This window comes from Gorilla gorilla, chromosome X, assembly GCF_029281585.2.
Source record: "Gorilla gorilla gorilla isolate KB3781 chromosome X, NHGRI_mGorGor1-v2.1_pri, whole genome shotgun sequence".
NCBI lineage: Eukaryota > Metazoa > Chordata > Mammalia > Primates > Hominidae > Gorilla > Gorilla gorilla.
In genome coordinates this window covers 162359456-162386951 of record NC_073247.2, presented here as the reverse complement: position 1 = coordinate 162386951, position 27496 = coordinate 162359456, and the positions used below count along the sequence as shown (strand labels likewise).

General features: G+C 41.2%; 1 protein-coding gene across 8 annotated transcripts in view; it reads right to left on the bottom strand.

The window, feature by feature from the left end:
• MTMR1 (myotubularin related protein 1) overlaps window positions 1–25484 on the bottom strand; it is a 71425-nt gene extending 45941 nt beyond the window's left edge. For 2 of the 8 annotated variants that reach the window (XR_010132539.1, XM_063703140.1), the window contains exons 1-4: window positions 25181–25484; window positions 19540–19645; window positions 4329–4379; window positions 188–263 (exon numbers count right to left, since the gene is read on the bottom strand). Coding sequence is in view for 6 of the 8 variants with exons in the window: in XM_063703140.1 (XP_063559210.1) it covers window positions 188–263; window positions 4329–4379; window positions 19540–19645; window positions 25181–25323 (376 nt within the window). In the remaining 2 variants the exon portion in view is untranslated. Of the gene's footprint in view, window positions 1–187; window positions 264–4328; window positions 4380–5877; window positions 5905–6483; window positions 6508–19539; window positions 19646–25180 lie in introns of all 8 variants that reach the window. The other 6 variants (XR_008675489.2, XM_031006022.3, XM_055376075.2 and 3 more) reach the window with 5 other exon arrangements.
• Between the last annotated feature and the right edge of the window lie 2012 nt (window positions 25485–27496).

Genomic DNA, 27496 nt, shown 5'->3' with positions numbered 1-27496 from the left:
GGGATCCTCTGCAGTCTTCTATCTCTTAGGTCATGATGACACTAATGAGGATGAATAGATCTAGTCCATTTGTCCCCTAATTAAGTTGGTCTGGCTGATCTCCAGCACACACATCACCTCCACTTGCAAATTAAGTGCCATTTCATTTTATGGATCTCAACAAGCAAAGTGTACACACTAAACTTACCAATGGCTTTAATTGATTCTCCTGGGAAAAGTGGAGCCTCTTCCATCTGTGCCAGCTTATTTCCATCCCTTAGAGCCTGGCAAAAAAAAAAAAAAAAACACCAAACGGGAGTAAATCTCACTTTCCGTATACCTGTGAAGAATCTCGGTGTTCTGTGATGTCACTATAAGGCTACAGAAGCGTGCAAAATAAGCACCCAACCCCTTCAAAGACAACTTAAAAGCTTAGCATCACAAGACACCATGCTGCATATTCTAGCAAATTGTTACAACATATTTAAATTTCACAGTTAGGAAGCATTAATACAGAAATGGCTTGACATGACAGAAAGATACTGTAATCACTACACAGATAGCTATTAAAAGGTGTCTCTAGAATTTGCAAATAAGGCCAGAAAAAGGTTACCTTCTGAGCATGAAACTAATACAAATGAAACCAACATGAGCTATAGGTGCTTAGCTAACTGTAGAAATGACCCAGCCTAAGAGAAAGTTTGGGAAGGCCAGAAGTCTAATGAAAATAACCAGAGAATAGTCTCGGTAGAGTACACAACTAAGGAAAAGCCTAGGCTTTGCTACTGCAGCCCAGCTATGTGTGTGTGTGTCTGTGTGTGCTCGTGCACACGGACATGCATGCACAAAGCGTATGACCAGGGACATGAAGAGTGAAGTTGTCAGTGTTCACCCAATCCAGGCCATGAGAGAGTGTGCTCTCATCTGGCAGGCAACAGTATTCCAATCCCTGCTGCGGAGCAGGGTGTTTTCGTCAGGCATGTCTCAAGACAATTTACTTTGCAGTAATTTCATACTCACCAAGAAAATTGCTAATGATTTACTAGGTTTCCTTGCTACAATGATGCTAGGAAAAGGATACCTTAGATGGCCAGAAAAATACACGCCCACGTTTTTAAATTAGCAGATAGGCACTGCAGCCCAGTAGCCACTCCCTTGTGAGCTTGGTTGGATAGTGCCAGATAATTGAGGGGAGGTGAGAAAATGGTGTTCTTGAACTACAAAGCTAGGGACCAAAGCCTGAACTCGGGGCCTATTCCAAGGTACCGCCACCCTGTGAGACGCTGCCAAGGAAACCAGTCACTTTCTCCTTGGCATCTCTGACATAATGTGTCATGAATAAGAATAAGGTGATCAAAACCCCCAGCAATTCCAAAGCTGTATTTCATAGAGCATTACTTTCCCAAGAGATGTGAATAGGTCTTAAAAAATAAATAAATAAATAAAAGTTTGGGAAATGCTGGGTTAAGCAAAACAAGTTCAGCTGCTTTTTTTCTTCTTCTTTTTTTTTTTTTTTTTTTTTTGAGATGGAGTCTCGCTCTGTCGCCAGGCTAGAGTGCAGTGGCACAATCTCAGCTCACTGCAACCTCTGCCTTCCGGGTTCAAGCAATTCTCCTGCCTCAGCCTCCCGAGTAGCTGGGACTACAGGCGCACACCACCACGCCCGGCTGATTTTTGTACTTTTAGTAGAGACGGGGGTTTCACATTGTTGGCCAGGATGGTCTCCATCTCTTGACCTCGTGATCCGCCCACCTCAGCCTCCCAAAGTGCTGGGATTACAGGCTTGAGCCACCGCGCCCGGCCTCATCTGCTTTTTTTAGTGAGACATCTTTAGTGTGTTAATGCACACCGAATCCGCAAGAGGGCGCCATAGTATAATGCATTTCTCATACCTATTTGATCGGGACTGCTTTTTCCACCTGTTAACATCGGAGGCCACTAGTGTTCAGTGGAAAATAGGTCGAATAATACTACGCTTTCAGCATAATTTTGTAAAGCAAAATATTTTTAAATGGATATCTTTTATAATTCTAAATTATTGAAAATTCAAAATAGTAATTATTTTCATAGTTACAAGAATATTTCACTATGTTTTATTAAAGGACCTAAAGGTCAATTTAGAAATACTACACATAGTAGTTTCATCAAATTTTATACAAGGAAGAAAGCCAAACTATAAACAACAAATTCAATGTTAAATGTTGGTCAGGGCTATGTTAGTTCTACTGGGAGACCACAAAATGACATGGTCCATCCTCCTCCTTATCAAAAGATGCATGGTTAAAATAATATAGATTAGGAATCATCGTTACCTCCAAACAGTTAATTCAATTCAAATTTTTAGCCCAGACTGGTTTTTAAAGACATTTTCTGCCAAAATTTTTTGGAAGTAAACACATTAAGGGTAGGTGTGGAGAACGATTAATGGATTCATTTTTATACTCACATCTGTTTTGGAAATATATTTTATGCAATAAAGCATAAACTAACAGGTATACTTATAAATGTCTGGTTTTAGAAACACTAAAAGATCTCCAATCTTAGAAGCCTTAATTTGAAACTGCTTTATTGCCTGAACTAGTGACTAACTGTATAGCATCTCACGAAGTGAGAAAGCTATTTTAATCAATATCAGAGTTTTAAATTACTTCAAATGTTACATTGTTAAAGCCTATTTTAATGGCTAATTATCATGTATTATACAGACTTAAGTTTCTTATATGTTAAAAATAAGTGAAAATAGATTATTTTGAAATATAATTACTAAAGCAAGCTGCTTTAATCAACTGAATCTGGAGGAGCTTAGGAAAGGTATGACTCTCTCTATTTAGAGCAAGCCACATCAAACATTTTAAAGTCCTCAATCCAGGACTAGCTAATAAAATGCTGCATATAGGAGACAGAGGTGATTAGGACCATTTTAGGGATACACAATGCTCTCAAGATAGAAGTTGAAAATCAAGCATTTCTCTTCTCTTCCCATAGTCATGTCAAGTTTGGCTTGAAACTTCTGTGCATTTATATGTCAGTGAGACACAGTAAGGCAAACCTCTAATTGATAAATCTGGGACATGCTTTTTAAATGGCAAAAAAGAACAACTATTGGAATAAAACAAAGAAGTGACCCAATTGCTTCAGATTTCCCCGTAGGAGATTCCTTTTGTAAAAGAAACACATTTAGCTTTAGCATAGAAACTCAAGAGGAGAAGAGTTTTAAAAGCCTGGAGGTTTTTTTGTTTGCTTTGGTGAGTATAGTAGATTCCCTTTATGAAGCTGCTGTTAGGAGAAGGGACTCACACTTGTGCTACATTAAGCTTTTACTGCAACTACAAGGTTGCACAGGACATGATTTGACCCTTGATTTATCCAACCCATGTTCAGCACAATCAAAGGATGGAATATTCTTATGAACTAAATTTGATTTCATAAACACACCCATTCCTCTTGGTGCCATGGCTCAAAGTGTTGCCCAGCTGGGGAATTCCCTCTGATGACCTCATCCCAACTTTGTTCCAGTGACCCTGAAGGTCTAGCCGAAGTCTGCCAGCTCCCTGAACTTGATCCTGAGGGCTCCAGCCCACCCAACAACCCTGGCCTCTCCGCTACTTTTCTCCTCAGCCTGAATCCAAGCCGCCAGGTGGATAGTTTATATAATGGTTGCATGCCAAAAGCAGTGGCTTTCAAACTGGGCTCTTCAAGTTGCTTCCAGGGTCACCAAAGGAGAGTGAGGCTGGATGATGGTGGACAATGGTGCAGCTGAGCACCTGGGGCATGCCACGCATCCCTGGAGCTGCTCTTCTCTTTGTTTCACATAAGCATTGGGGAAAGTACTGCAGCTTTAAAAGACTCCAGAGAGGGTCTAGAGGTACTGAGCAGAGTAAGCACTCAAGAATACTCTATGAATAATTTTGTATTCTGATTAATATATGTACCAATTCCACAAATATCTACACGGTACCAGGTACTGTGTTGGGCATAGATCATGCATATTTGAAGAAAGCAAAGTGTGCACCCTCAAGGAGCACCCTTAGCATATGTATCTGTCCCCTCTATGTCTATGTAAAGGCACTGCAGAATCCTACCGTGATGGAGGGTCATTAACCCCATCAATAACCCTATCTGGGCAAACCAAGAAACACAGACAAACAAATTTCTAGTTGACAAAATGTTGGATAAACCAATTTTTGCAAATAATGTCATATGGAATCTACCAAATTTGGACAGGAGGGCACTACTATTGTGGTAGAGGCATCTGGAAAGCTTTGCTTATTATCTAGAAGTCTAGAATGAAATGGCTTCTAAATACACGATCTGTAGCTACAAACAGATGAACACGTAGAACTTGCCACCTGATCAGCTTCAGCTTCAGAAGGGTAGCCATTGTGTTCTTCCTGAATCTCCTGCACAGCACCAGGTGCATGGACAAGAAAAGGCAAAGAGGAGAAAGAGAAACACGTGCAAACAGACAGGTGAAAGGACAGAATTTCTTTTTTAAGGAGACAGTAAGCATGTAAAAGTCGACACACCTTTCATGACTTTGCAAATCACAACATTTTCCCTCTTGGAGTTAAGGAAATAACATGTAGGCCATCTATAGCATCCTCAGCCTAAAATGGAGTATCTATTCTGTGTTTGTGTTGGGGTAGAAAAATGAAAAGCAAACAAACATCATGGATTTCAAAGAATGTACTGTCTTTTCAAAACCAAGCAATAGACAGCATATAGCAAAGAAACAAAATAACAGGCACATAATGTGCTCACAGAAAATAAAGCATACCACAGAAAACTGGTAAAGGGCAAAGTCAAGCCAAAATACAAAGGCAGTTTATAGACATGTATTTTAAACACAGTAAGTATTCATATTACATTGCTCAGGGATCAATTCCACTGCACACATGCATATATCACATGCTGGAGATTATATATATATATGTGTGTGTGTGTGTGTGTGTGTGTGTACACACATATATATACATGTCTGTTTCTTATTGCTTATTGCTAATTAAATTCTGTTATTTATAACTCAATATCATATTAAATATTTCTAATTACTCTATCAACGCACTTCCAAGAAACAGCTAAAAGGCCGCACATCTTTAATTTTTTCCAATCCCTTTAAAGGTATACTGTTCTTAATTTCTTTATAGAATCTATTTTTTGAAACTTTAAAAGTTGGGCTTTTTATTCAGCAGGTGGTAAAAAGAATATGAATACTGAAGATGACAAGATTGTAATCTCTTTTTAAAATTCTATCAAGTCTCCGAGGCTAAAAATATTAAAATTTAGCCTATATATATTTTTGCTTCATGAAACTTTGGTTGCAATGATTATCGTTTTTACAAAGGCAACCAGTGAAGAACTAGTAAAGCTTTAAAAGAATTTACTATTTCCCACCTTCCATTTTTGTCAATAAAGTACAATAACTCCTTAATGTACTTTTATATTTTATCATCAGATTGAATTTAGTACACAGTTGGTATAGTTTAGCATACTTCAAGGCAGTGTAATTTTTCAGTGCAGCCAGTTTTTTGAAATTTCCAATTTTTAAATATAAAGAAAATCGAATAATTAAGTTTTTAGAAACAGAAAACTCAATGAACAAAAAATACAACATTTCAAAGTTCATGCAAGTGTAAAGCCAAGCACTAATATTTAACAATGTGAATCAATGAAAGAAAATGATTCCCACAAGCAAAAGAAAACATGATGAAAACAAGACTAAACAAAGGAAAACCAGCTAGAATAACAAGACTTAACTTGCTTATTTTTGTACTACTTCATTGGCTTCAATAAGATTAAAACTTTTAAACTGAAGTTATTATACTATCAAAATCCACATTGTTTTCCTTGAATAGAAATAGGTTAATTTTCAATGTCTGTTAAATGCATGCACATTACCAATCTTTGTCTTGCTTTATGAATGTTCTGAAATAAAGGGAAGGAAAATCATGAGGAAAATATAAGCTGTAACCCACTATATCTGTATTTTAAAAAATAGTAACTGGGATTGATTTTGCTAAATTTAGCTTCAAGATTAGCACTTCCGCTTTTTTGGATTCAACATGCAAACACAAACATGACTTGAAATCTTACTTAGATAGGACAGCCAACTAACCTTTTTTTTTTTTAGTTGCTAAATTCTGTAGCATGAATTACACAATAAACAAGATTAAAAGAGACCTCAGTAGCCCCAGCCTTATAACCCCAGTCATGAATATCCATTTGGTCATAATTCATGTAGTACAACAAAAGTCAGTATTGCACACTGGTAACAATTTTAGCATCCCGCCCTCACACACATTGGCTTTTATTGCACATGAAAACATTGTAACAAATAAAGCGTTTCTAGTGAACACTGAAAGCTATAACACAGCAGAGCAAATTGATCTGAGTGATTCATAAAAACCAGTGAGAAGGTAAAGAACACTAAATAGACTAAGTGTTCGATAAAGCACAGACACACACAAGTAGGAGGCCCATCCGCTGAAAGCCAAATATCCTTACCCTTATATCAGGCCTCCTGAAAACCTGTTAGTTAAAATACAGAATATCATCATCATGGATATGTTACTATTGACCTGTGAAAGATGCCATTAAGTTCAACAGCCCATTCCCTAAGAAACATCATAATCCTCTAAGTAAAACCAACAAGATCAATCATAACACATTTGCCCTCTAAGTTTCATTCAATATCAGATCAATCCTAACACATTTGTCCTATAATTTTCAGGGAAGTCTATGATTTGGAGAAACATGTTGCCCTTAGGCTAAGACTAACTACATTACCTTAAACGCAAACCCCTTCTGTCAAGTGCTATTACAAGTTATTGTGAACAGGCTGTGTTCAAAAAGTTCATTAGTTTCCATTTGGAATACTGAATGCATTTTCCCCAAAAATGAATGATAAAAAAAAAAAAGGCAGTTATATGCCCAAACCAGCCCAGGAAAACAAAACCAAAAAACCACAGAAATCCCCACCTTGGACCCAGAGCAAGCACAGCTCAGCTATATTGCATTGATGGTATCATAAAGCTGAGTTAACTGCAAAGCTTAACCTGCTTTCTACTGAAATTACATTTCCAATTCATACTGGGGACTCCAATGTGGCCACTACTGAGAGGAGGGTGCCTGCTCCCCGCCCCAGCACCAGCTGCATGGCCAAAGGGGGGCTCCACGCGGGAAGAGGTAAGTGGCTGTTCCCGGAGAGGAGGGAAAGCCCAGCTTTATTCAGCAGGGACACTGATTTTAGCAACAATATTCTTGTTGTGCCTGAGGCCTGTGAATCCTAATTGAACATGCAGCATACACATTCAGAAAGCCCTGGTCAGAGGGAATGGCCAGAATTTTTAAAAAGCAAATAGTTGTAACAGCCTGGGAAGATTTTAACCATCTCTGTTCCCCATTTCAAAGTCTGAAATCCTGTCTTCTGACCACTGAATGTCCTATGAAAACAAATAATCAGAAAAAGAATCACTGGAGGTTCTTACTAGCTTTATGGTTTCACTCAAGATGCATAAGATCGCATGATACAGATTCAAAAAAATCACTGTATTATCATTAAAATAATCTTTGAAGTCATTAAAAGGTATCTGAATTAAGTGATGATATAGCTAAAAGACAAAGTCTATACATAAGTTACTAAACACAGACTATTCAGACTGAGAAGCTTAAATGTGTCTTTTTTTGGGAGGATGGATATGTTTACCTCAATTGTGGTGATGGCTTTAAATGTGTGTATTTCTGTCAAAGCTTATCAAATTGCATATTTTAAATATTTGAGGTTTATCATTTGTTAACTACACATCAAGAAATTTGATAATAAATAAAAGTAGTATGTTTATGGTAATAACTCAAAATAGTAAGTCTCCCAGAGCTTCATTCCCCAGTAATAACCACACTTAACTAGATCTATTTTTAATTCTGAGAATTGCTTCCATTGTGATAGTTATGCTTCCATTTCTTGATTTGTCAACTTTAAAGTGTCTATTAACCTCCCATTTTAAAAGATGAGAAAATTAACTCTCAAACTACTACCTCCCTCTTCCCAATCTCTGCTGATTGAAATGCTAATTTTGAGTTCTTTTGTTTTCCTTCAGCAGCTGCTGCATCATAAAAAACACTCATGATTTTTATGTTTCAGATACTCTTCTAAGCACTGTATTAACTCATTTTATTCTCAGAACAACCTTATAAGATAAAAACTATTATGGCCGGGCGCAGTGGCTCACGCCTGTAATCCCAGCACTTTGGGAGGCCGAGGCAAGTGGATCACTTGAGGTCAGGAGTTCGAAACCAGCCTGACCAACACGGTGAAACCCGTCTCTACTAAAAATACAAAACATTAGCCGGGCTTGGTGGCAGGAGCCTGTAATCCCACCTACTTGGGAGGCTGAGGCAGGAAAATCACTTGAACTTGGGAGGCAGAGGTTGCAGTGAGCCGAGATCACACACTGCACTCCAGCCTGGGTGAGAGCCAGACTCTGTCTCAAAAAAACAAAACAAAACAAAACAAAACAACAGAAAAAACACCTATAACTGGCCCCATGTTTTGATGAGAAAACCAAGGCACAGTTTAAGTAATCTGGCTGAGTTCAACGTGGCAGAGCAAGTAGTTAAACCCTGGAAGTCCGGCTCTGGATTTGTGCCCATAACAACTCTGCTATACTGCCTCAGCATGGCGCCTCTATCATTAAACCATTTGAACTACAGCCCTAAACCTATTTTGACCCCTCAAATGTTAAATATCTCTTAACTCCCTTCAGGTTTTTTGAAGAAATCAATACCACTAACCCTTCCTCCACCTCTCTACCTCCCAACCTCCATTCTGTAACTACAATTAATGTTTGGATGCTTTATCTATAAATTGATAGTAAAAACTGAAAACTAAAAACATTCACAACAAAATCTTTATGAAAATATTGTCCACTGCAGAACCAAATTGTGCAATTGAACCCCGATATAGTTTGGACGTGGTCCCCTCTAAATCTCATGTTGGATTCTAATCCCCAGTGTTGGAGGTGGGGCTTGGTGGGAGGTGTTTGCGTCATGGGGGTGGATCTCTCATGGCTGGGCGCTGTCTTTGAGCTAGTGAATTAATTCTTTTGAGATCTGGTTATTTAAGAGTGTATGGCACCTCCCGCTGCCTTGCTCCCACTCTGGCCATGTGAGACGTCAGCATCTCCTTTGCTTTCCACCATGACTGTTAGCTTCCTGAGGCCTCCCCAGAAGCGACACAGATCCCAGCACCATGCTTCCTGTTAAACCTGCAGAACTGTGAGCCCAGTAAACCTCTTTTCTTGACAAATTACCCAGTCTCAGGTATTTCTTTATAGCAACGTGAGAACAGCCTAACACAAACCTCATATATGGGAGCTATAACTCCTTGTCAATAGGCCTTTGCCACTAGAACGAGAAACTAACTTGAAAAAGGGTGCAAAGGGGCGAGATGATAATCTGCTTTTAAACTCACATAATTCTTTACTTACTGCCATGAAATCCTCAGTGTTCCTGGTATGGGGGTGGAGGGGAGAAGGTCAATGGAGGCTTACCCAAAAGTCTCTAAGTTGATACCTATTGTGTTTTCTCTGGTTCACCATGTCCCTCTCCTGAAATAAGCCATTTCAGACACATGCACAGAGCTTCATTTTCTTCTTAAATGTGATTCTGATGCAAGCCGTAGGAGAATAGGTTGTAAGCCAGGAGGCCTGGAAGCCAGCTTTTGCTGATGATACAGAGCTTCCTAATGCCTGCATTCTGGGCCTCAGTTTCGACACATAAAATGAGGGGAGTCTATGGGATGACTGCCAGGACCCTACCAGTTCCCAACTCCGAAGGATTCGGGGTATCTAGGCCTCATTAGAAGACTTAAGAAAACATCTGCCAAACTGAGGCTGAGGGAGGTAAGTCAGCATAGTGGTTAAAAGAACACACTCCAGAGTGAAATCCCAGCTCCAGCACCTACTTACTGGCCACAGGACCTCAGGTGAACCACACACCCACCTTGGAATCTTAGTCTCCTCTTCTCTAAATGGGAGATGTCGAGAGCACCTCCCTTGCAGATTGTTGGCAGGGTTAAATCAGTTAAGATAATTGTACCTGGGGTGGATAAGTAACCTTTTTCAGTTGATGAGTCTCAGCTGCCCCAACTTGTGCCACAACTATTTTCACATGCCCCACATCCCCTCCCTCAACTCCTAAACATGTCAAGAACCTATGAGAAGGTGCAAAAAAAGTTGATAGTGATCTTAATCTATTTAAGAAAGCAAGCATACTGCATCATCTTGTCGTTAACTAAATTTATTATAAGAAACATAATAGTTAACTTCTAACATCTTTTTTAGTATATTTTTCAGTTGTTATATAGTTATATATATATAACTGAAATATAACTATATATTTCAGTTGTTATATAAATCTAACATAAGAAACACAATAGTTAACTTCTAACATCTTTTTTAGTATAACTATATTTTTCAGTTGTTATAAATACAATGATACAAATTTTTACATGTAATATAGAATCATTCAGCAGTCTAAAAATCTTGACTTATTTAAAATTAAACTTTAAATTTTGGGATAATTGTAGAACCACATGCAGTTGTGAGAAATAATACAGATTCCATGTACCAGTCATCCAATTTCCTCAGTCGTAGCATATTACAAAACTATAGTACAATATCAGAACGAGGATATTGGCATTGATTACAATCAAGATGCAGAAAAATTTCATCACTACAATGAACTCTACTGTTGACCTTTTATAGCCACATCTTACTCCCCTCCCTGCTTTCCTCTCTTCTTGGCCCCTGGCAACCACTCATCTGTCTTTATTTCTATCATTTTGCCATTTGAAGAATGTCATATAAATGAAGTCATACAGTATGTAACCTTTTGGTACTGCCATTTTTTTACTCACGTAATTCCTTTAAGATTCATCCAAGTTGCTTGTGTGTATGATTATTTCTTTTTATTGTTGAGTAATATAGTCCATAGCATGGATGTACTACAATTTGTTTAACAATATACCTGATGAAGAACATCTGGGTGGGTTCCAGTTTTCGGTGATTATGAATAAAACTGTTAAAAACATTCATGTACAGGTTTTTATGCAAACATAAGATTTAATTTCTCTTGGACAAATGCCCAGGAGTACAATTGTTTGGTCATATGGCAGGTGCACATTTCGTTTTTAAGAAACTGCCAGACTGTGTTTCCAGAGTGGCTGTACCATTTTACTTTCCCATCAGCAATCAGTGAATAATCTGGTTCTCCATATTTGGTGTTGTCACTTTTTAAAAATTTCTAACCATTCCAATAGGATATAGCGATATCTCACTGTGACTTTAATTTATATTCCCCTATTGAGAAATGATGTTGAACGTCTTTTCACGTGCTTACCTGCCATGTGTATATCTTCTTTGTTGAGATGCCTCATGTTTTTTGCTCATTTTCTAATTGGATGGTTTGACGTTTTTACTGTCGAGTTTCAAATATTCCTTATATATTCTAAATACTAGTCATCTGTCAGATATGAGGTGTGCAAATATTTTCTTCCACTTTGTAGCTTGTCTTTTCATCTTCACAGAGTCTTTCACAGAGCAAAAGATTTTAAATTTTGATCAATTTTTTCCTTTTATGGATTGTGCTTTTGGTGTAAAGTTTAAGAAGAATGATTTACCTAGCCCCAGATCCTTAAGATTTTCTTTTTTCTGTAAAAGTTTTATATTTTTAAGTTTGTGATTCATTTTGAGTTAATTTTTGTATAAGATGTGAGACTTAGATCAAGGCTTTGTTTTGTTTTGTTTTGTTTTTTTGTCTATAGATGTCCAATTACTCCAGCAGCATTTGTTGAAAAGCCTATCTTTCAACCATTAAATTGTTTTCATGTCTTGGTGGAAAAAAAAATCGGTTGAGCATATTTCTGTGGGATGACTTCTAGGTTCTCTGCTCTGTTCCACTGATCTATGTGTCTGTACCTCTGCCATAGTCTTGATTACTGTAGCTATACAACATGTCTTGAAGTCATTTAGACTGATTCTTCCCACTTTATTCTTCAAAATTGTTTCAGCTACTTCAGTTCCTTTGCCTTTCCATATAAGTTTTAAATCTGTATCTACAAAAAATCTTTCTGGGATTTTGATAGGAATTGTGCTAAATGTGTATATCAACTACGGGAGAAGTGACATCTTCCCTATATTGAATCATCCAAATACATGAACAACACTGTGTGTCTCCATTAATTTAGATCTTCTTTGATTTCTTTAATCAATATTTGATAGTTTTCAGCTTATGAGTCCTGTTCATGTCTTATTAGATTTATACTTGCTATGGTTGGAATACATCCCCAAAATTTCATAAGAAAATATTTGCAAATCACATCTCTGGCAAGGTATTAATACCCAGAACATATAAAAAAACTCCTACGTCTCAACAGCAACAACAAAAACCACAAACATCACAAATAACAACTGTTGGCAAGAACATCAAGAAATCAGAACCTCTGTGTACTGTTGGAGGGAATGTAAAATGGTACAGCCACTGTAGGGGTTTGAACATGTCCCCTAAATTTCATGTATTGGAAACTGAATCCCCAGATTCATGTTGACTGAAGGTAAGGCCTTTGGAACGTAATTGGGATTAGATATGGTCATCAGGGTAGGGCTTCCATGATGGGACTGGTGACTTTATAAGAAGACAGATCTGAGCTAGCAGGTTTGCTCTGTCTTGCCATGTGATGTCTCCTGCCATGTCATGATGCAGCAGGAAGGCCCTGACCAGATGCTCACCCCTCAAACTTGGACTTCCCAGCCTCTAGAACTGAAAGTAAAAAATTTATTTTCTTTATAAATTACCCAGTCTGTGGCATTCTGTTACAGCAGCAGCAAACAGACTAAGACAATACCTAAGTATTTCATTGTTATAATACTAATGTAAACGGCACTGTGTTTTTAATTTTGGTCCCCACGTGTTGCTAGTACATAGAAATGCAACTCACTTTTGTATATTAATCTTATATCTATCTATATTGTCTTGTATCCTGTGACCTCACTAAACTCACTTATTAGATTTAGGAGGTTTTTTTGCTTACTGTGTTCTTTCTTCCTTCCTGGGGTCTCAGGATTCCTCCTTTTATTGCTTCCTTTCTGTTCAGAGAACTTTCTTTAGCCATTCTTTTAGGATAGGTATGCTAGTGACAACTTCTCTTCCAGTTTACTTCATCTGAAAATGTCTTGATTTCCTCTTCATTCCTGTAGCATATTTTTACATGGTTGATGTTTTTCTTTCAGCACTTGGAAAATGTTGTGCCACTTCCTTCTGACCTTCATGGTTTCTGATGAGAAATCCACTGTCATTAGAATTAATTTTCCTTATAGGTAAAGTGTTATTTCTCTTACTACTTTCAATATTTTTTTCTTTGTTTTCAGTTTTCAGAAATTTGACTATAATGTGTCTTTGTGTGAATTTGAAGGGATTTCTCTCATTTGGGATTCACTCAGCTTCTTAAATCTGTAGGCTTATGTGTTTTGCCAAATTTGGGGAGCTTCCAGCCATTACTTCTTCAGGTGCTTTTTCAGCCCCATCCCCTCTCTCTCCTTTGGGACTTTGAGGACATCAGTGTTAGATCTTTTGTTATACTCTCACAATTCCCTGAGGCTCTGTTCATTTATCTCTGTTATTCAAATTGGGTCATTCCTATTGTTCAATTTTCAAGTTCACAGATTCTTTTTGTCTGTCCTCTCTATTATGGTGTTGAATCTATCCTTTGAGTTTATTTCATTTATTGTATTTTCTAGTTTTAAAATTTCCATCTGGTTCTTCTTTGTCTCTTACATTTCTTTGTGGAAACTTCTCTATTTTTTTTTTCATTGTTTGTTTCAAGCATACCTGTAATTGCTTATTGAAGCAATTTTATGATGACTTCTTTAAAATCTAACATCTCTATCATCTCAGTTTTCACATCTGTTGATTCTCTTTTTTCATTCAGTTTGAGATCTTCCTCATTCTTAGTATAACAAGTGATTTTTCATTAAAATCTGCACATTTGGGGCATTATGTTTTAAGACTCTGGGTCTTATTCAAACCCTCTGTTTAAGCTGGCTTTCTCTGACACTGCTCCAACAGAAGAGGGGCACTACTTCATTACTTCTAGGTAGGGGTAGGAGTCCAGGTTCCGTACTCAGCCTCCACTGACACTGCAGAGTGGAGGGCTCCTCGTTACTGCTGAGCAAGGGTGAGAGTTCTAGCTCCCAGCTAGGCTTCCACAGAAACCTCCCTGGCTGAGAGAAAAAGGGGTGCCTCATTGTTGCCCTTGATACGGCCTCTACTGACACCACAGTAGAAGGGGCAACCTGCCTACCAATAGATGACAGTGAAAGTCATGACTCTTCACTAGGTCTCCCCTGACACCACCACCACTGCAGGGAGTTGGTATGCCTCATTATAGCCTGGCAAGGGTGGAAACCAGGCTCTCCCAACTGGCTTTGTTGGTGGAGTGGGTGTGGGGTCATAATTTTTTTCTGTGGTGTTTGGCTGGAGTAGAGTAGTTAGTGTGTTTTCTTTTTGCTAGGTGCCCCTTTCCTGGTCCTCTGGCTAGACAGAGTAGGCTTTTCTTATCTGCGCCTGTTGGCATTTCTGACTCACTGGTTTCTTCAGCAATGAGTCTGGGACATACGTGGCAAAAACAAACCCAGGAAACTCACAACCATGTCATTCCTTGGGTCTTGAGGTCCCTAGCTAGTCTGCCTTTTCTACCTTTCAGAGTATTCTTATGTTTATTTTGCAGATAATGTCCAAGGTTTTTAGTTGTACTTAGTACGAAGAATAAGAGAAAATACATTTGCTCCATTTTTTCCAGAAACAGAAGTCTAAATCTTAACATTTTTAAGAAATAATTATTTCCCACAAAAACCATGATAGGATAGCACTCTTCTATCTATTACAGTGGTTACAAAACTGGAGGCCTATGGTTTTTAAAAAAAATTTAATTGCTGTTAGGTGGGCATTCTGTACTCTCCAGTTCTCTACAGCACTCCTCCATGTCTGCCTAGATTTGTGAACTGTTCCATGAAGGCATCTGAGTTTGCAAGCTCTGATTTATAAGTCACAAGGCCAGGCTATAGATTACAGAAGTAGATTTTGAAGGTTCATGCTAAAGCTTCCCTTTTCATAGACTAGGGCCCAATTTAAGAAATGTTAACCAAGACCCAGCTCAAGCATAATGAAGTCTTTCCTATACTCTGCCTTTGACTTCCCTCCAAATGTAATTACTGTACTATCCCATCCAATGATTAAACTTAGTATAAGGCCATCTCCATTTTCTCATTTTTCTTCAGAATGTTGAAAGAAGAGATATAGCTACTGTGTGTGTGTGGGTGAGGGAAGGAGAACAGAGAAGAGCTGATGATAATGATGAAGCAAGAGGAAGGAAAATGATCACATTAAAACTATAGTGTCCTAATTTTCATAAAGCTGGCCCAGATCAAATTCTTTTGAACACAATTGAATAATGTTCTAGCAAGAAAGGCATTTAGAGGTGAATAATCTAATCCAAGCCCCTTTATCCTTCCAGAAAAGGAAACTGAGCCTCAGAGACTATACAAGGTCACAAGCTAACCAATATTGTTTGTACTACTCCATCATGTTCTCTTTTCATAACCTAGTCCTACTTTCCAAACAATGGAAGCTCTGACCAATGATGTCACTTCTACTAATAGTTCCTAAAAATGTTTCCATTTGTAACTGTATTATTTCATCTAATCTACAGAAGATTACATTCAAATTTTGTTCTTAAAATTTCTGACAAATTCAAGAGAGATTTTTTACCATTTGTTAGCCTAGTAAAAATGAAAGCAATTGAGTTGGTAGTGGAGGGGGGACAAGCAAAACAAATATTTTATTACATTTTGTCTAATAGTCTTAATTAACAGGCCAATCTTCAGGATGACTCGGTATTAAATCAGGCATTTATTAATTTAGCTGCCACACAATTCAGTATAATAGCTATTTACTCTTTCAGCTAGGACAATGCTTGCCAAACTTGCCATTTCACATACCACCTCAACAAGTTTGGCTTGCTGTATCTGCAAACTGCCCATACTAATTTTATATTTATCTTTATATTGATTTAAAATCCATTCCTTTTTAATACTTTGCCTGCTCTAAGCCATAACATCTACTAAATCACAAGCCTGATGTGCTGATTTTTCTAATACACAAGAAAATAATTACATAGCTACTAAAATACGTCCATGGACATACCATCTAAACTCATGTCACGTGATACCAGCGATATTCTTACTGTACTTTAGATGAGCTGACCCTGGGCTGACTGACAATTTATGATATGAGTAAATAATAAAATAATTATTCTCCAATGTCTGAGTTGCTAATTATTCAGATTCTTAGTAATACACCAGAAATGCAGGGTCCCATCACCAGTTTCAACAGATAGAAACTCAGGAAGCCTAGGTTTTCAGATTTTATCATGCATAAGAAATATATGAGACACTTGTTTCCCTCCCTCAGACACTCTGATTCAGTAAATCTTGGATGGAGCCCGGGAAGCTGCATTTTTACAGGTGCTCCAGAGAATGCTGTCTTGGGAAGACCCAAGGGTCACATTTTGAAAAACAGTGGATGAGGCTGGGTATGGTGGCTCACACCTGTAATCCCAGCATTTTGGGAGGCCGAGATGGGAGGATCGCTTGAGCCCAGGAGTTCAAGACCAGCCTGGGCAACGTAGTAAGACCCCATCTCTATAAAAAAAAAAAAAAAGAAAGAAGAAGAAGAAAAAGAAGAAAAAAAAAGAATGAAAAGCAGTGGATGGGAATGGGGGTGGGACAAAATCTTAAAATCACTCTAGCTTTTCAATAGGATGACTTGAGTTCAAATCCCAAGTCTAACTGTATGACCCTAAGCAAGTCATTTCATCTCTCTAGGCCTCGGTTTCCTCATCCATTAAATGATGATTGTAATAATAGCTACCTCAATGGACTTTTTTAAAGAAGCAAGATCTCTGTATGTTGTCTAGGCTAGAGTGCATTGGCTTTTCACAAGTGTGACCACAACACACTGCAGCCTTGAACTCCTGGACTCAAGTGATCCTCCCATCTTAGCCTTCCAAGTAGCTGAGACTACAGACCACCACACCCAGATTCACTAAGTTGTTTTAAGGCTTAACTGGATGGCATGTCAAAAAGCATTACAAAACCCCAGAGCCTGTATGTGTTAGAGGGTTGATGATGATGATGATGATGATGACATAGAACCATTCTCGACAGCCTGTTACAACTCAGAAGACAATCAGCATTTCAAATAAGATGCCAAGCATTCTGCTCCACATAAACATCTGCTCCCATTTAATTACTGATGTTGAGTTTAATCTATAATAAATTAGCCCCCAAATTAAGTGTGTATTTCAAATAAGACATTTACACAACAGATAATTTCAAATATCAGCTGATGACTACAACTTAAATACTCAAGGAACTTTATCTGGATCTTCAGGGTCAACCCCATGCAATAGCTCCCATGCCAGAGGGGTCCCAAAGGCCCATTTTGGTTACCCTGATTTTAAGAACTACTTTATAGGGAACATGTACAATTATCCTTGTGGTTTAGAAATATTTTATGTATTTATTATGTAAAAAAAAAATTCTCCTTGAAGAAAGTGTAACAACCCCTGAGTTATAAATTTAACACCAAATTTTCAGATTTGGCTACAGGGCAAATATAACAAAGACAATTATAAAACATGCTCCCTTACAATAATTCATCAAAGACTTTAGCTATGATCTGATGTAGGAACTTAAAATTTAATTTCCAAAAGAAAGAAAGCCTTATTTTTTCTGAATACCATCTGTTCAACCATTCCAACATGAGCTAATTCAGCTACACAAAATTTGTAAATAGACTAAGATTGAAAAAACTTAGTTGCTTCATGTTAAAGTACAGATTCAGTCTGATCTATTCATGCAATGTTAGAAAGCTATGCACACAGTCGACATTCAGTCTTTTATAGGACACACACAACACTAACAACTATTCAACCTTAATGAAAACATTACAGTTAACTCATAATTGTCCATAAAGAAAATCACCCCGAAGTGTGAGAGCTATTCTCTGCTAAAATGGGTTCTTAAGTCTCTCTACTCAGCGGGCAGTTTCTCAGCTAAGGTGCAGGCAATAGGGCAACTGGAACTGATGCGATCCGCAGCTGCTCAGTGACCAGCCATTCACGCATCAGTGATGCAGCAAATGGTTCTCCCACCTGGAGACAGTGTGTTTGCCCGACCAGGTTTTAAGGTCCAGGAGCCCCAGCTGCTCTTTTATGGGCAAACATGAACACCAGATAGCAGGAAAAATGATTAAGAAATACACTGTCACTCTTCTAGCTGGGCAGATTATCCAATTTCTGCTAATCCACAGCTATGCCTTCCTTTGGTAGGCATAATCAACAGCATCTGCCAGTTTGGATGAGGCAAGAGACAGCACCATAGCCAGATCTCAATTAATTGGCCTCCTGAGCCTGTTTCTGCACTTGTTATTACCCTATGAGCTCTAAAGAGGAACTGAAGATAAAGCTCCTAAACAAGGAGTACCTATTAAGAATTAATTAGGATCTTTACTGTAATTCTTGATATTTGTAAGATTTGATGTCTGGCAAGGACCATGATATTGAGAGACTATTAACTAATGGTAGTCTGGGATACCAAATGCATTTTACACACACTTGTGAAAAATCAATCATCTCTTACTAGCAGGAAAAATGACTACTAATAAACAGAAACCCCAACTTAGGCAAACATCAGTACTGAAATATAAATGTGATTTCATTTAATATACCTATTAATAGTTTGTTGACATTAAAACGAAGTTAGTCTTTAGCCTTAACAAAGATGGAACAAGCGATTTTTTTGATTTGTTAATTGATTCAATATTTATTGAGCAACTGTTATGCTCCAGGATTGTGCCTGGGAAGCCAGTGGTGAGTAAAACTGCCCTAGTCTCTGCTGACAAGGAGCTTATCACTTAAATTTAGAATAAGCAGGGAATCTAACTTTTAAAATGAACAAAAAGAGATTTTCACTTCAGTAAGGACTGAAAAATGAGGCTGCCCATACAATACTCTTTTGAGATTCTGGAAGGGTTTTTATACATTCTAGTATCACATGTTAATGCTGAATACTCACAGATAATACATAAATAAAAAAATTGTGAAGTTAGGGAAGTACTGTACATCAAGATATTTTCTGAAACTCACAATACTAACAAAGAAGCTATATGCATTTATTATTATAAAATGGAACTTGATTTTTAAAAGAATCATCGTCATCTAAAGACAGCTTCTCCTTTCAATTACAAAACTATGACTACATGTACTGGATACTGGTAAAATTTCTCTTCTACATTTCAGATCTAACAACAGAGAACCTTTCATCCTTATTCTCGAGCAAATGGCCATGTTGCATCAAAAGGCCAACAGCTCACTTGAATTAAAACTGCAAAGCTTCTTGGCTACTTAGCATACTGAAAATGAATTAAACACTCAATGTTGCTTACCTTGTAATCTCTGGATACATTTTCTGATGTCACTGAACCTGAAATCTGACTAGAAATTGTAGCAGCTATAAGCTGTTTACACCATTCAACATGTGATCCTGTGGGACTAAAAAAAATAGCATGGATTACAAACCGTTATCTCATAGGGTCTCGGTGAAAAACTGAGCACCGAATAGGAATATGATAACACTTCCTTTTTTAGATGAACTAACTAGACTCTTTGGTCACCTTTACATTTAATGTAAGAACTGAAATAGCGACTGACAACTAGGAAATAAGATTAGATTCCAGGTTAATTTTAAATGAATCACCCAATTTTCTCAAAAAAAGTTGAAGATTCTAGGTGTTAGTTAAGCTTACTATTCTCTACCATTTAATGGAATTTTACTCTATTAAAATTATATGGAAGAAATACTTCTTTTTTTTTTTTTTTGAGATGGGGTCTCACTCTGTCACCCAGGCTGGAGTGCAGTGGCGCAATCTCAGCTCACTGCAACCTCCCAGGTTCAAGTGATCCTCCCACCTCAGCCTCCTATGTAGCTGGGACTACAGGCACATGCCACCAGGCCCGGCTTGTGTGTGTGTGTGTGTGTGTGTGTGTGTGTGTGTGTGTGTGTGTGTGTGTGTGTGTGTGCGCGTGTAGACAGGGTTTTGCCATGTTTCCCAGGCTAGTCTCGAATTCCTGGGCTCAAGTGATCCACCCGCCTTAGCCTCCCAAAGTGCTAGGATTACAGGCATGAGCCACCACATCCAGCCGGGAGAAATATGTGAAATATTTATCTTACAGCATAGGCTTTTCAAACATTCAATCAATTTCATGTTGGTAGTTTTAAATCTAGAAAATAGTATACTTTTGAGTGAAGCAAAGTGACTCAGAAAAGTAAAGCTGAACATGAGATTTATAAATTACAGCCTAGAAAAATGATGTTCTCTGTGTAGTACTAACAATACATACCTTACACTTCTATAAGTGCTTTGACAACTTACAAATGGTTTTTATTTTTTTATTTTTTATTTTTTTTGAGACAGAGTCTTGCTCTGTCACCCAGGCTGGAGTGCAGTGGCGCGATCTCGGCTCACTGCAAACTTTGCCCTTCTGGGTTCAAGCAATTCTCCTGCCTCAGCCTCCCTAGTAGCTAGGATTATTTAGGCGTGTGCCACCATGCCTGGCTAATTTTTGTATTTTTAGTAGAGACGGGTTTTCACCATGTTGGCCAGGCTGGTCTTGAACTCCTGACCTCAGGTGATCCGCCCGCTTTGGCCTCCCAAAGTGCTGGGATTACAAGCACAAATGGTTTTTATTATATCAGAGCCTCACAACCATGGTGTGATGAGAAGGCAGAACAGGGACTAGCCGACTTGTCTTTGAGGAGAGAAAATCGAGGCACAGAGGTGACATGCCCCGTGAGAAAGTGGCTGTCCTCAACAGGACATGGAACAACCAATAGCGACTGACTCACTGCACTGAAGCCAGCAGCACAGATGCGAGCCAACCGCTTTATATGAAAACACAGCAATGCAAAGGAAATGTCATCTTTCACTCCCACAGAGCTCTGAGGCATCAAAGCATTTTCACACACGTAGCCTTGCCCAGCCTCACAGTGACCCATTTTACAGATGAAAAAATTAAGGTCCAGTTTTGCCCAAGGTCACACGACTGGCAAGTGGTCAGGCTGTACTCACCTGACCTAAAAGGCCACATAAGCCAACTAGCGCAGTAAGAGATTTAACAATTGCCCCCAGAGGCCGGGTTCCTCTCACAATTTGGCAAAACACTAAGAAATCAAGCTAGAGGGCTAAAAACACTAACAAAAGTTTACCTTGCAGGTAGCTTTCACTGTAAAGAATGTTTCAGGCCTTTAAAAAAAAAATGATATCACCAATTAAACCCACACTCACATATCTGAAGGACAGAAACACCTGGAATCCCCAGGCAATATGGAAAATGACCCAAATAGTAAAAGAAAGAAAACTGAAGTTCTGTGCTAGTGATCCAAATTGCAGTCTCTGATCAAAACAGACCAGAGGTTATCTGTATGGTTGAAAATACTGAATGAGCAGAAATTCCTATCACATGCCAGGAATCTATATACCACAATTTCGACCTGAGGGGGAGAAGGAGGGAAAAGGGAGAAATTTGTTTCCTTTTTAAAGGTTAAGTCACTTTCATTCCCGCATATATCATACTTTTCTTGTCATAATGCCTTTTTCTCTCAGCACCCACCAGTTGCAAATACAGGAAGAAACTGCAGAAACCCAACTGCTGAGCATGAGTGTGACCTGCTATTACCACCTGCCTGCCCAGCATGCCTTCCCCCTTCTTCTGATAAAGACCTTCCTCTTTACTTTGGGAACTGCCCTTCCCCACAACACAGGCTTCTGTGGGGGAAAGCGGAGAAGAAGGTTGACCCCTTCCTCCACCTGCTCCCACTTGTAGGTGAGTTACCTAGGACCAGCCAATCCCAGACTTTTCCCCTTGGATCCTGAAATACATGGATCTGTATCCAGAGCTGCTGGAGGCCACTCCCCACCCCACCCCACCCCTACCATCTTAAGGAACTCACAGCGATTAAAAAGTGAGGGAAAAAAAAGAGAGAGGGAGAGAGAGATGGGGAGTCCCGACAACACTGTTTGCAATCCTGACCTCAACTGTGCCTGTGGCCATCTCTCCTCCTGTCTGGAGCAGTTCTGTGAGCCAGGGCATCTCATTTGCCTTAAGCTAGATTGAACTGTGGTTTCTGTCACCCGCAACCAGAAGCATCCTGGCCAATGTAGTTACACACAGTGAAGCACAGTGGGTTAGCAGACAGGAGGCCTGGACATGAGACCTGCTTCTGTCACCAGCTAACTCCATGATCTTTGGCAAGACACATCCTCTTACAGGACCACAGCTTCCTCATTATTAATTACAGTATTCAGAAGAGAAGTGAAGGCCCCATAGTCCCAGGGACATGGCCAAGTCCCACCCATAGAGCCAGGTTCCATTCTAGAGGTCACTCTTCAAAGAAAAGTGTGAATCTGAGCTTGTTGAGCTGACAGAACTGAGAAAGGAGGCCATGATTCCTCCCCCATCCCTTCTCTGTAGTCTGTGCAATTGCCGTCTATACTCCTGGTGTCAATAACTACTTACAGGCTGGAGGCTCCCAGCTCTGTTTCTCCAACCTGGACTCTCCTGATCTCAATGCTGATGTTCCTACAAGACCTGTCCACTAGTCTGGCCCAGAGACCCTACCAATTCAACCTGTCTAAACCAGCATCAGCCGCTCAGCCCCGCAACCTACTCCGCTCGTGTTTCCTAACTCAGGGCGCAGCACAGCCAGTTATCCGGCCCCCACACACTAGAAAGCTGAGGTTTGCCTTGGAGTCCACCCAGCACTCCCCCCTCACATCTGAATGCTCACCATGTCGGGTCACTCTTACCTGGTAAGCATCTTGAAAATCCACCCAGCCCTATTCCTAGCCCAATTCCCTTTTCCAGACCTCCATCATTCTTCTGTGAACTCCACCTGCCTCATGAATTTAAGCCTCATCTATAAGCCCATGACTCCCCAGTTTGAATCTCCAGCCCAGACAACCCTGAACTCCAGGCTCAGATAGACCAACTATATCTTTGACATCTATTCTGGGACATATAATTGGCATCTCAAAATTGATATGTCCAGAGCGAAGAGCCTGCTATTTTCTAACCCTGCTCCACCTTAGAAAGACTTCTCCATCTCAGCAACACAATTTTCCCACAAGCTAAAATTTTGGAATTCTCCCAGATTCTTCTCTCATACCAACCAACCAATCTTCAGCAAACCCCATTGGCTCTACCCTGCAGGTCTTCAAATTACATCTAGAATCTGACCACTTCTCCCCTCCTCCGCTCCACTCTGGCCTGAGCCACCATCTCACTTGGGTTACTACAATAGCCTCCTACTGACAGTCTCTGCTTCAACTCCTTCCCCTTTCACTCTATTGTCCACATAGCACCATGGAGAGCCTACTGAAATCTACAACAGATGATGTCACTCCTCTGCACAAAGTCCCCAGTGGCTCCCCATGGCCTCTGAGGCTCTCCACCATCTGGCTCTGTGACTTCTCTAACGTCATCCCTTACTTGTCTCTCCCTAGCTCCCTCCCTGCTAGTGACACCTAGTCTCCTCGCTGATCTAGGAACACTTGGCTCACATTCACCTCAGGGGCTTTGCACAGGCCTCTGACTAGAATACTATCACCCCCAGGTATCTGTATGGCTGGATCCCTCGCCTCTTTGGGGGCATTACTCAAATGTCAGCTTTCTCAGGCTTTCCCTGATCATCAAAATCTCTGAAGGAAACCAGAAGATGAGGCATATTTGGGGGTGACACATTCTGGTCTCCTTTGGCTTCTTAAATGATTCTGATGCATGCCCATCCTGAGTACTTCTGTGTTCGCCTCTACCACCTATCTCATTTATCACATTCGATTTCCACTGTTGGTTGGTTTGTATTCTCCACTAGATGGTAAGCCTAGCAAAATGGTAAGGCAGCAAAAGCCGTGTTGTGCTATTCTCTGAATCGCCCAGACCTCGTGTGTGGTTGAATATTTGCAGATGAGTGAAGTCCTCACCATTTCAAGTGCTGTCTTAGCTGTGACTGGTTTTCAGTGACACTAACCACTTGGGTGATTAATTTATTAAAATATATTGTAATTACACTGAGGTAGAAACAAAAGTGAAGGGAACGTTTCTTGTTTCTGTGCTTTTGGAAACTCCCAAAAGTCTGGCACGATGGGATGACCAAGACAGGCAGGAATGGGCATGTAAAACTGACTGAGCTACATTCCAACAGTGCATGCTGCCTGAGTGCACTCTGGTGTCAGGGAAATGGCCAAGTTGTGGGAAAACTGGATGTTCCGGGTTACACGATAGGCCATCTCTTGTCGTCGGAGGAGGCGGTGGCCCCTCCCAGTTCGACACGGTCACTTTATGTTTCTAACTGATTTCTCTTAGTTCTGCAGCTGCCTCAGAAGCAGTAGGCTTGCCTGTGTGTTCATGAAAACAATAAACTGGTTCCCTCAAAGTGTGAAGAACTGAAAGTAAATGGTTCTGTTTTCTTGCCTCCTGAGCAGTTTGGACGTTTTCCATCTCAGATTTTTGCCTCGATCTGCACCAGCTCCCACGCCCGCGGGGTCCCATCTCCCCGTCCTCACTCCCAACCCCCCATCAAAGACCCTAAGCAGCCACAGCAGAATTGGGGTCTTAAAATCACACGAGGCAAGGTGATGCTAAAAGAGGAGAGCCCGGGTGGGATCTCCCTCCCAAGAGGATTGGTGGCCTGGGCAGGGACAGCCAAGCGATCGCCAAGGGCAGCAGGTGGCGGCGCGGGAAGTGGTTTGACAGCTGCGAAGCCCCTCCCGGGGTTCCAGGAGCTGGGGCTCTCGGGGCGGAAGTGAGCCAGGTGCGCGGCCCGCAGCAGGTCCGAGGGCAGCAGCCCCCGGATGGGGCGCTGAGGTTTCCGGGGGTGGGGGGGAGGAGGGGCCAGAGGGGATGAAGAGGGGCCGCCCACCCCGCCACCGCCAGGCCCTGCGCAGCGCGCGGGGAGGGGGCGGGCGGGCCTCGCGCGGGGCCCTCGGGAGTCGGGGCGCGGGAGGCCGGGGCAGCCCGGGCCCCGCTTACCTGTCCAGGGTCTCCACGCTGGGCTGCCGGGAGCCGGCGGTGGCGCCCCCCGCGGCCCGAGGAGGCCTCCTGCCGCCCGCCGGCCCCGGGTTCGGGCCCCCGCCGCCCTCGCAGCCCGCCGCCGCCGCCGCCGGCCTGTCCATGGCGCGCCGAGTCCTGCCGCCTTGGGGAAGCCGCCGTCGGGACGGGAGCGGCGGCCGGGAAGGTTTCGCTGCTCGCCTCCTGCCGCCCGCTCTACCGCCCGCCCGCCTCAGGCGGCCGCCGCCATTAGCTGTCACCTGGCGGCCCCGCGTTACCCACAAGGCCGCGCGCGCGGGGGTCGGGGGGCGGGAGCGGGGGCGGGGAGGGCGGCGCGCGGGGCCGGCGCCGGGAACCCCTACCTCGCCCAGCCCCACCTGGGCGCTCGCCCACGGAGCCTTGGAGCGGGGATCTGGGACCTCCTGCTCCAGCGACCTGGGTGCGTACAGAGCCACTGGGGTTCGGAATCCCCAAACGGATTATGCGTAGCGTGCTTCACTCTATAGTCACACCGGGTTGACTGCAGAGACGTGGGGTGTAAAAAGAAGTTTGAAGACATTCAAGTATCAAAAATGATTTCCCCCCTCAGTTGTCCTTCCCGGAAAAGGTATAGGACAGCTCAAGCTCCCTCGGTCTTGACATCTTGAAGCAGGAGCAATTCCGTGCATTTTAGCAATTCCTCCCCACCCCATTCTTCCCTCCACTCTCCCCCTCCATACGCGCCCCCCCGCCCCGCCCCAAACCCACCCCCTTGCCATCTGTAGGGCAACCAAGTGTTCTGATGCCGCCCTCGGAACTTCCGCCCATGGTTTATGTTAAGAGTAACATTTAACTTCTGTTGATTAAAAAATCACTGCTATGAAAATCAAGCCAATATCTTGGTGAGGCATTTAGGACATTTGCTTTCTGGGCTAGATTTATTTCCTTGCTCATTTTGTTTGGGTTCGAATATCCAACAGCTCATCCCCTCTCACCTCACCCCTGATTAAGCTGGGAGTGGGTGTGTGGCTCATGATTAAGCCTCTTTGCCTGTGATTGCTCTGGGTGTAGACAGGAGGCCTGCGACCCAGGTCTGGAAAAGAAGATATAAAGGGAACAATTTGCTCACTGTTAAAAGGCAGATCTGCAGACAGGGAGTTACTCATGCCCATCCCAAACCCATCCTGCCCCACCAGCTTAATAACTTCAAACTGAACTTTGAGGATATGATGCCTGAAGCCCCGACAGCCATTTTACGCACAAGAGGAGGTGAGCCTGGGGTAAGATGACAGAGTGAGGAGGGCTAGGAGGAAGGAAAGGAAGATCCCCAGACAATAATAGCTCCTATCTCACACTGGAGAATCACCGACTGCAGGTTGCTGGCTTTCTAAAATTATTAAATCAAATGGTTAACCCACTGTTATGGACTGAATGTTTTCATCCCCCTGAAGTCCATATGTTGAAGCCCTAATTCCCTGTGTGATGGTATTTGGAGATGCGGTCTTTGAGAGGCAATTAGGTCATGAGGGCCAAGCTCTAGTCTGATGGAACTGGTGCTTTTTAAGAAGGGTCACCAGAGAGCTTGATCTCATGCACTCACATGCACACACTGAGAAAAGGCCGTGTAAGTACACAGCAAGAAGGTGGCCATCTGCAAGCCAGGAACAGAGCCCTTACTAGGTCCCTGCTGGACACTTAATCTTGGACTTTCCAGCCTCCAGAGTTGTGAGAAAATAAATTTCTGTTGTTTAAGCCACCCAGTCTATGGTATTTTGTTTTGGCAGCCTAAGCACACTAAGACACCCACTTTTAGTTGGGTATTTTGTTACAAGTAGCTGCAAGCATCTTAGCTGTGCTGAGAATTGTCAGAAAGAAAACAGTGCAACTTTAAGCATATTTTAAGTACCATATTCTTTAAGAAACATTAGGCCAAAGAGGAATTCACTGTGACGCTGTCATACTTCCAATTCAGTTAAGTACACTTAGGATTTAGAGGACAGAGATGAATCTGACATATCCCTGCCTAAGATGTTCACAATCCAGTGAAGGGGACAGACAAATTAACAATGACATTACAAGTTGGCAAGTGCTATAATGGGGACAACTGCACAGGATGTGGAACACCTACCCCAATCCATAGGAGAAGAGGAGGTCAGGAAAACTTCCCCAAAAAGGTGACATAAAACTGAATCTTTAAAGATGAGTAAATCCTTGATGAGGCAAAGGAGTCAAGTTATTCCAGGCAGAAGGCACAGTTATGGGCAGAGGTGTGGATTAGTAGGTATATTAATCTGTTTTGCTTTGCTGTAAAGGAATACC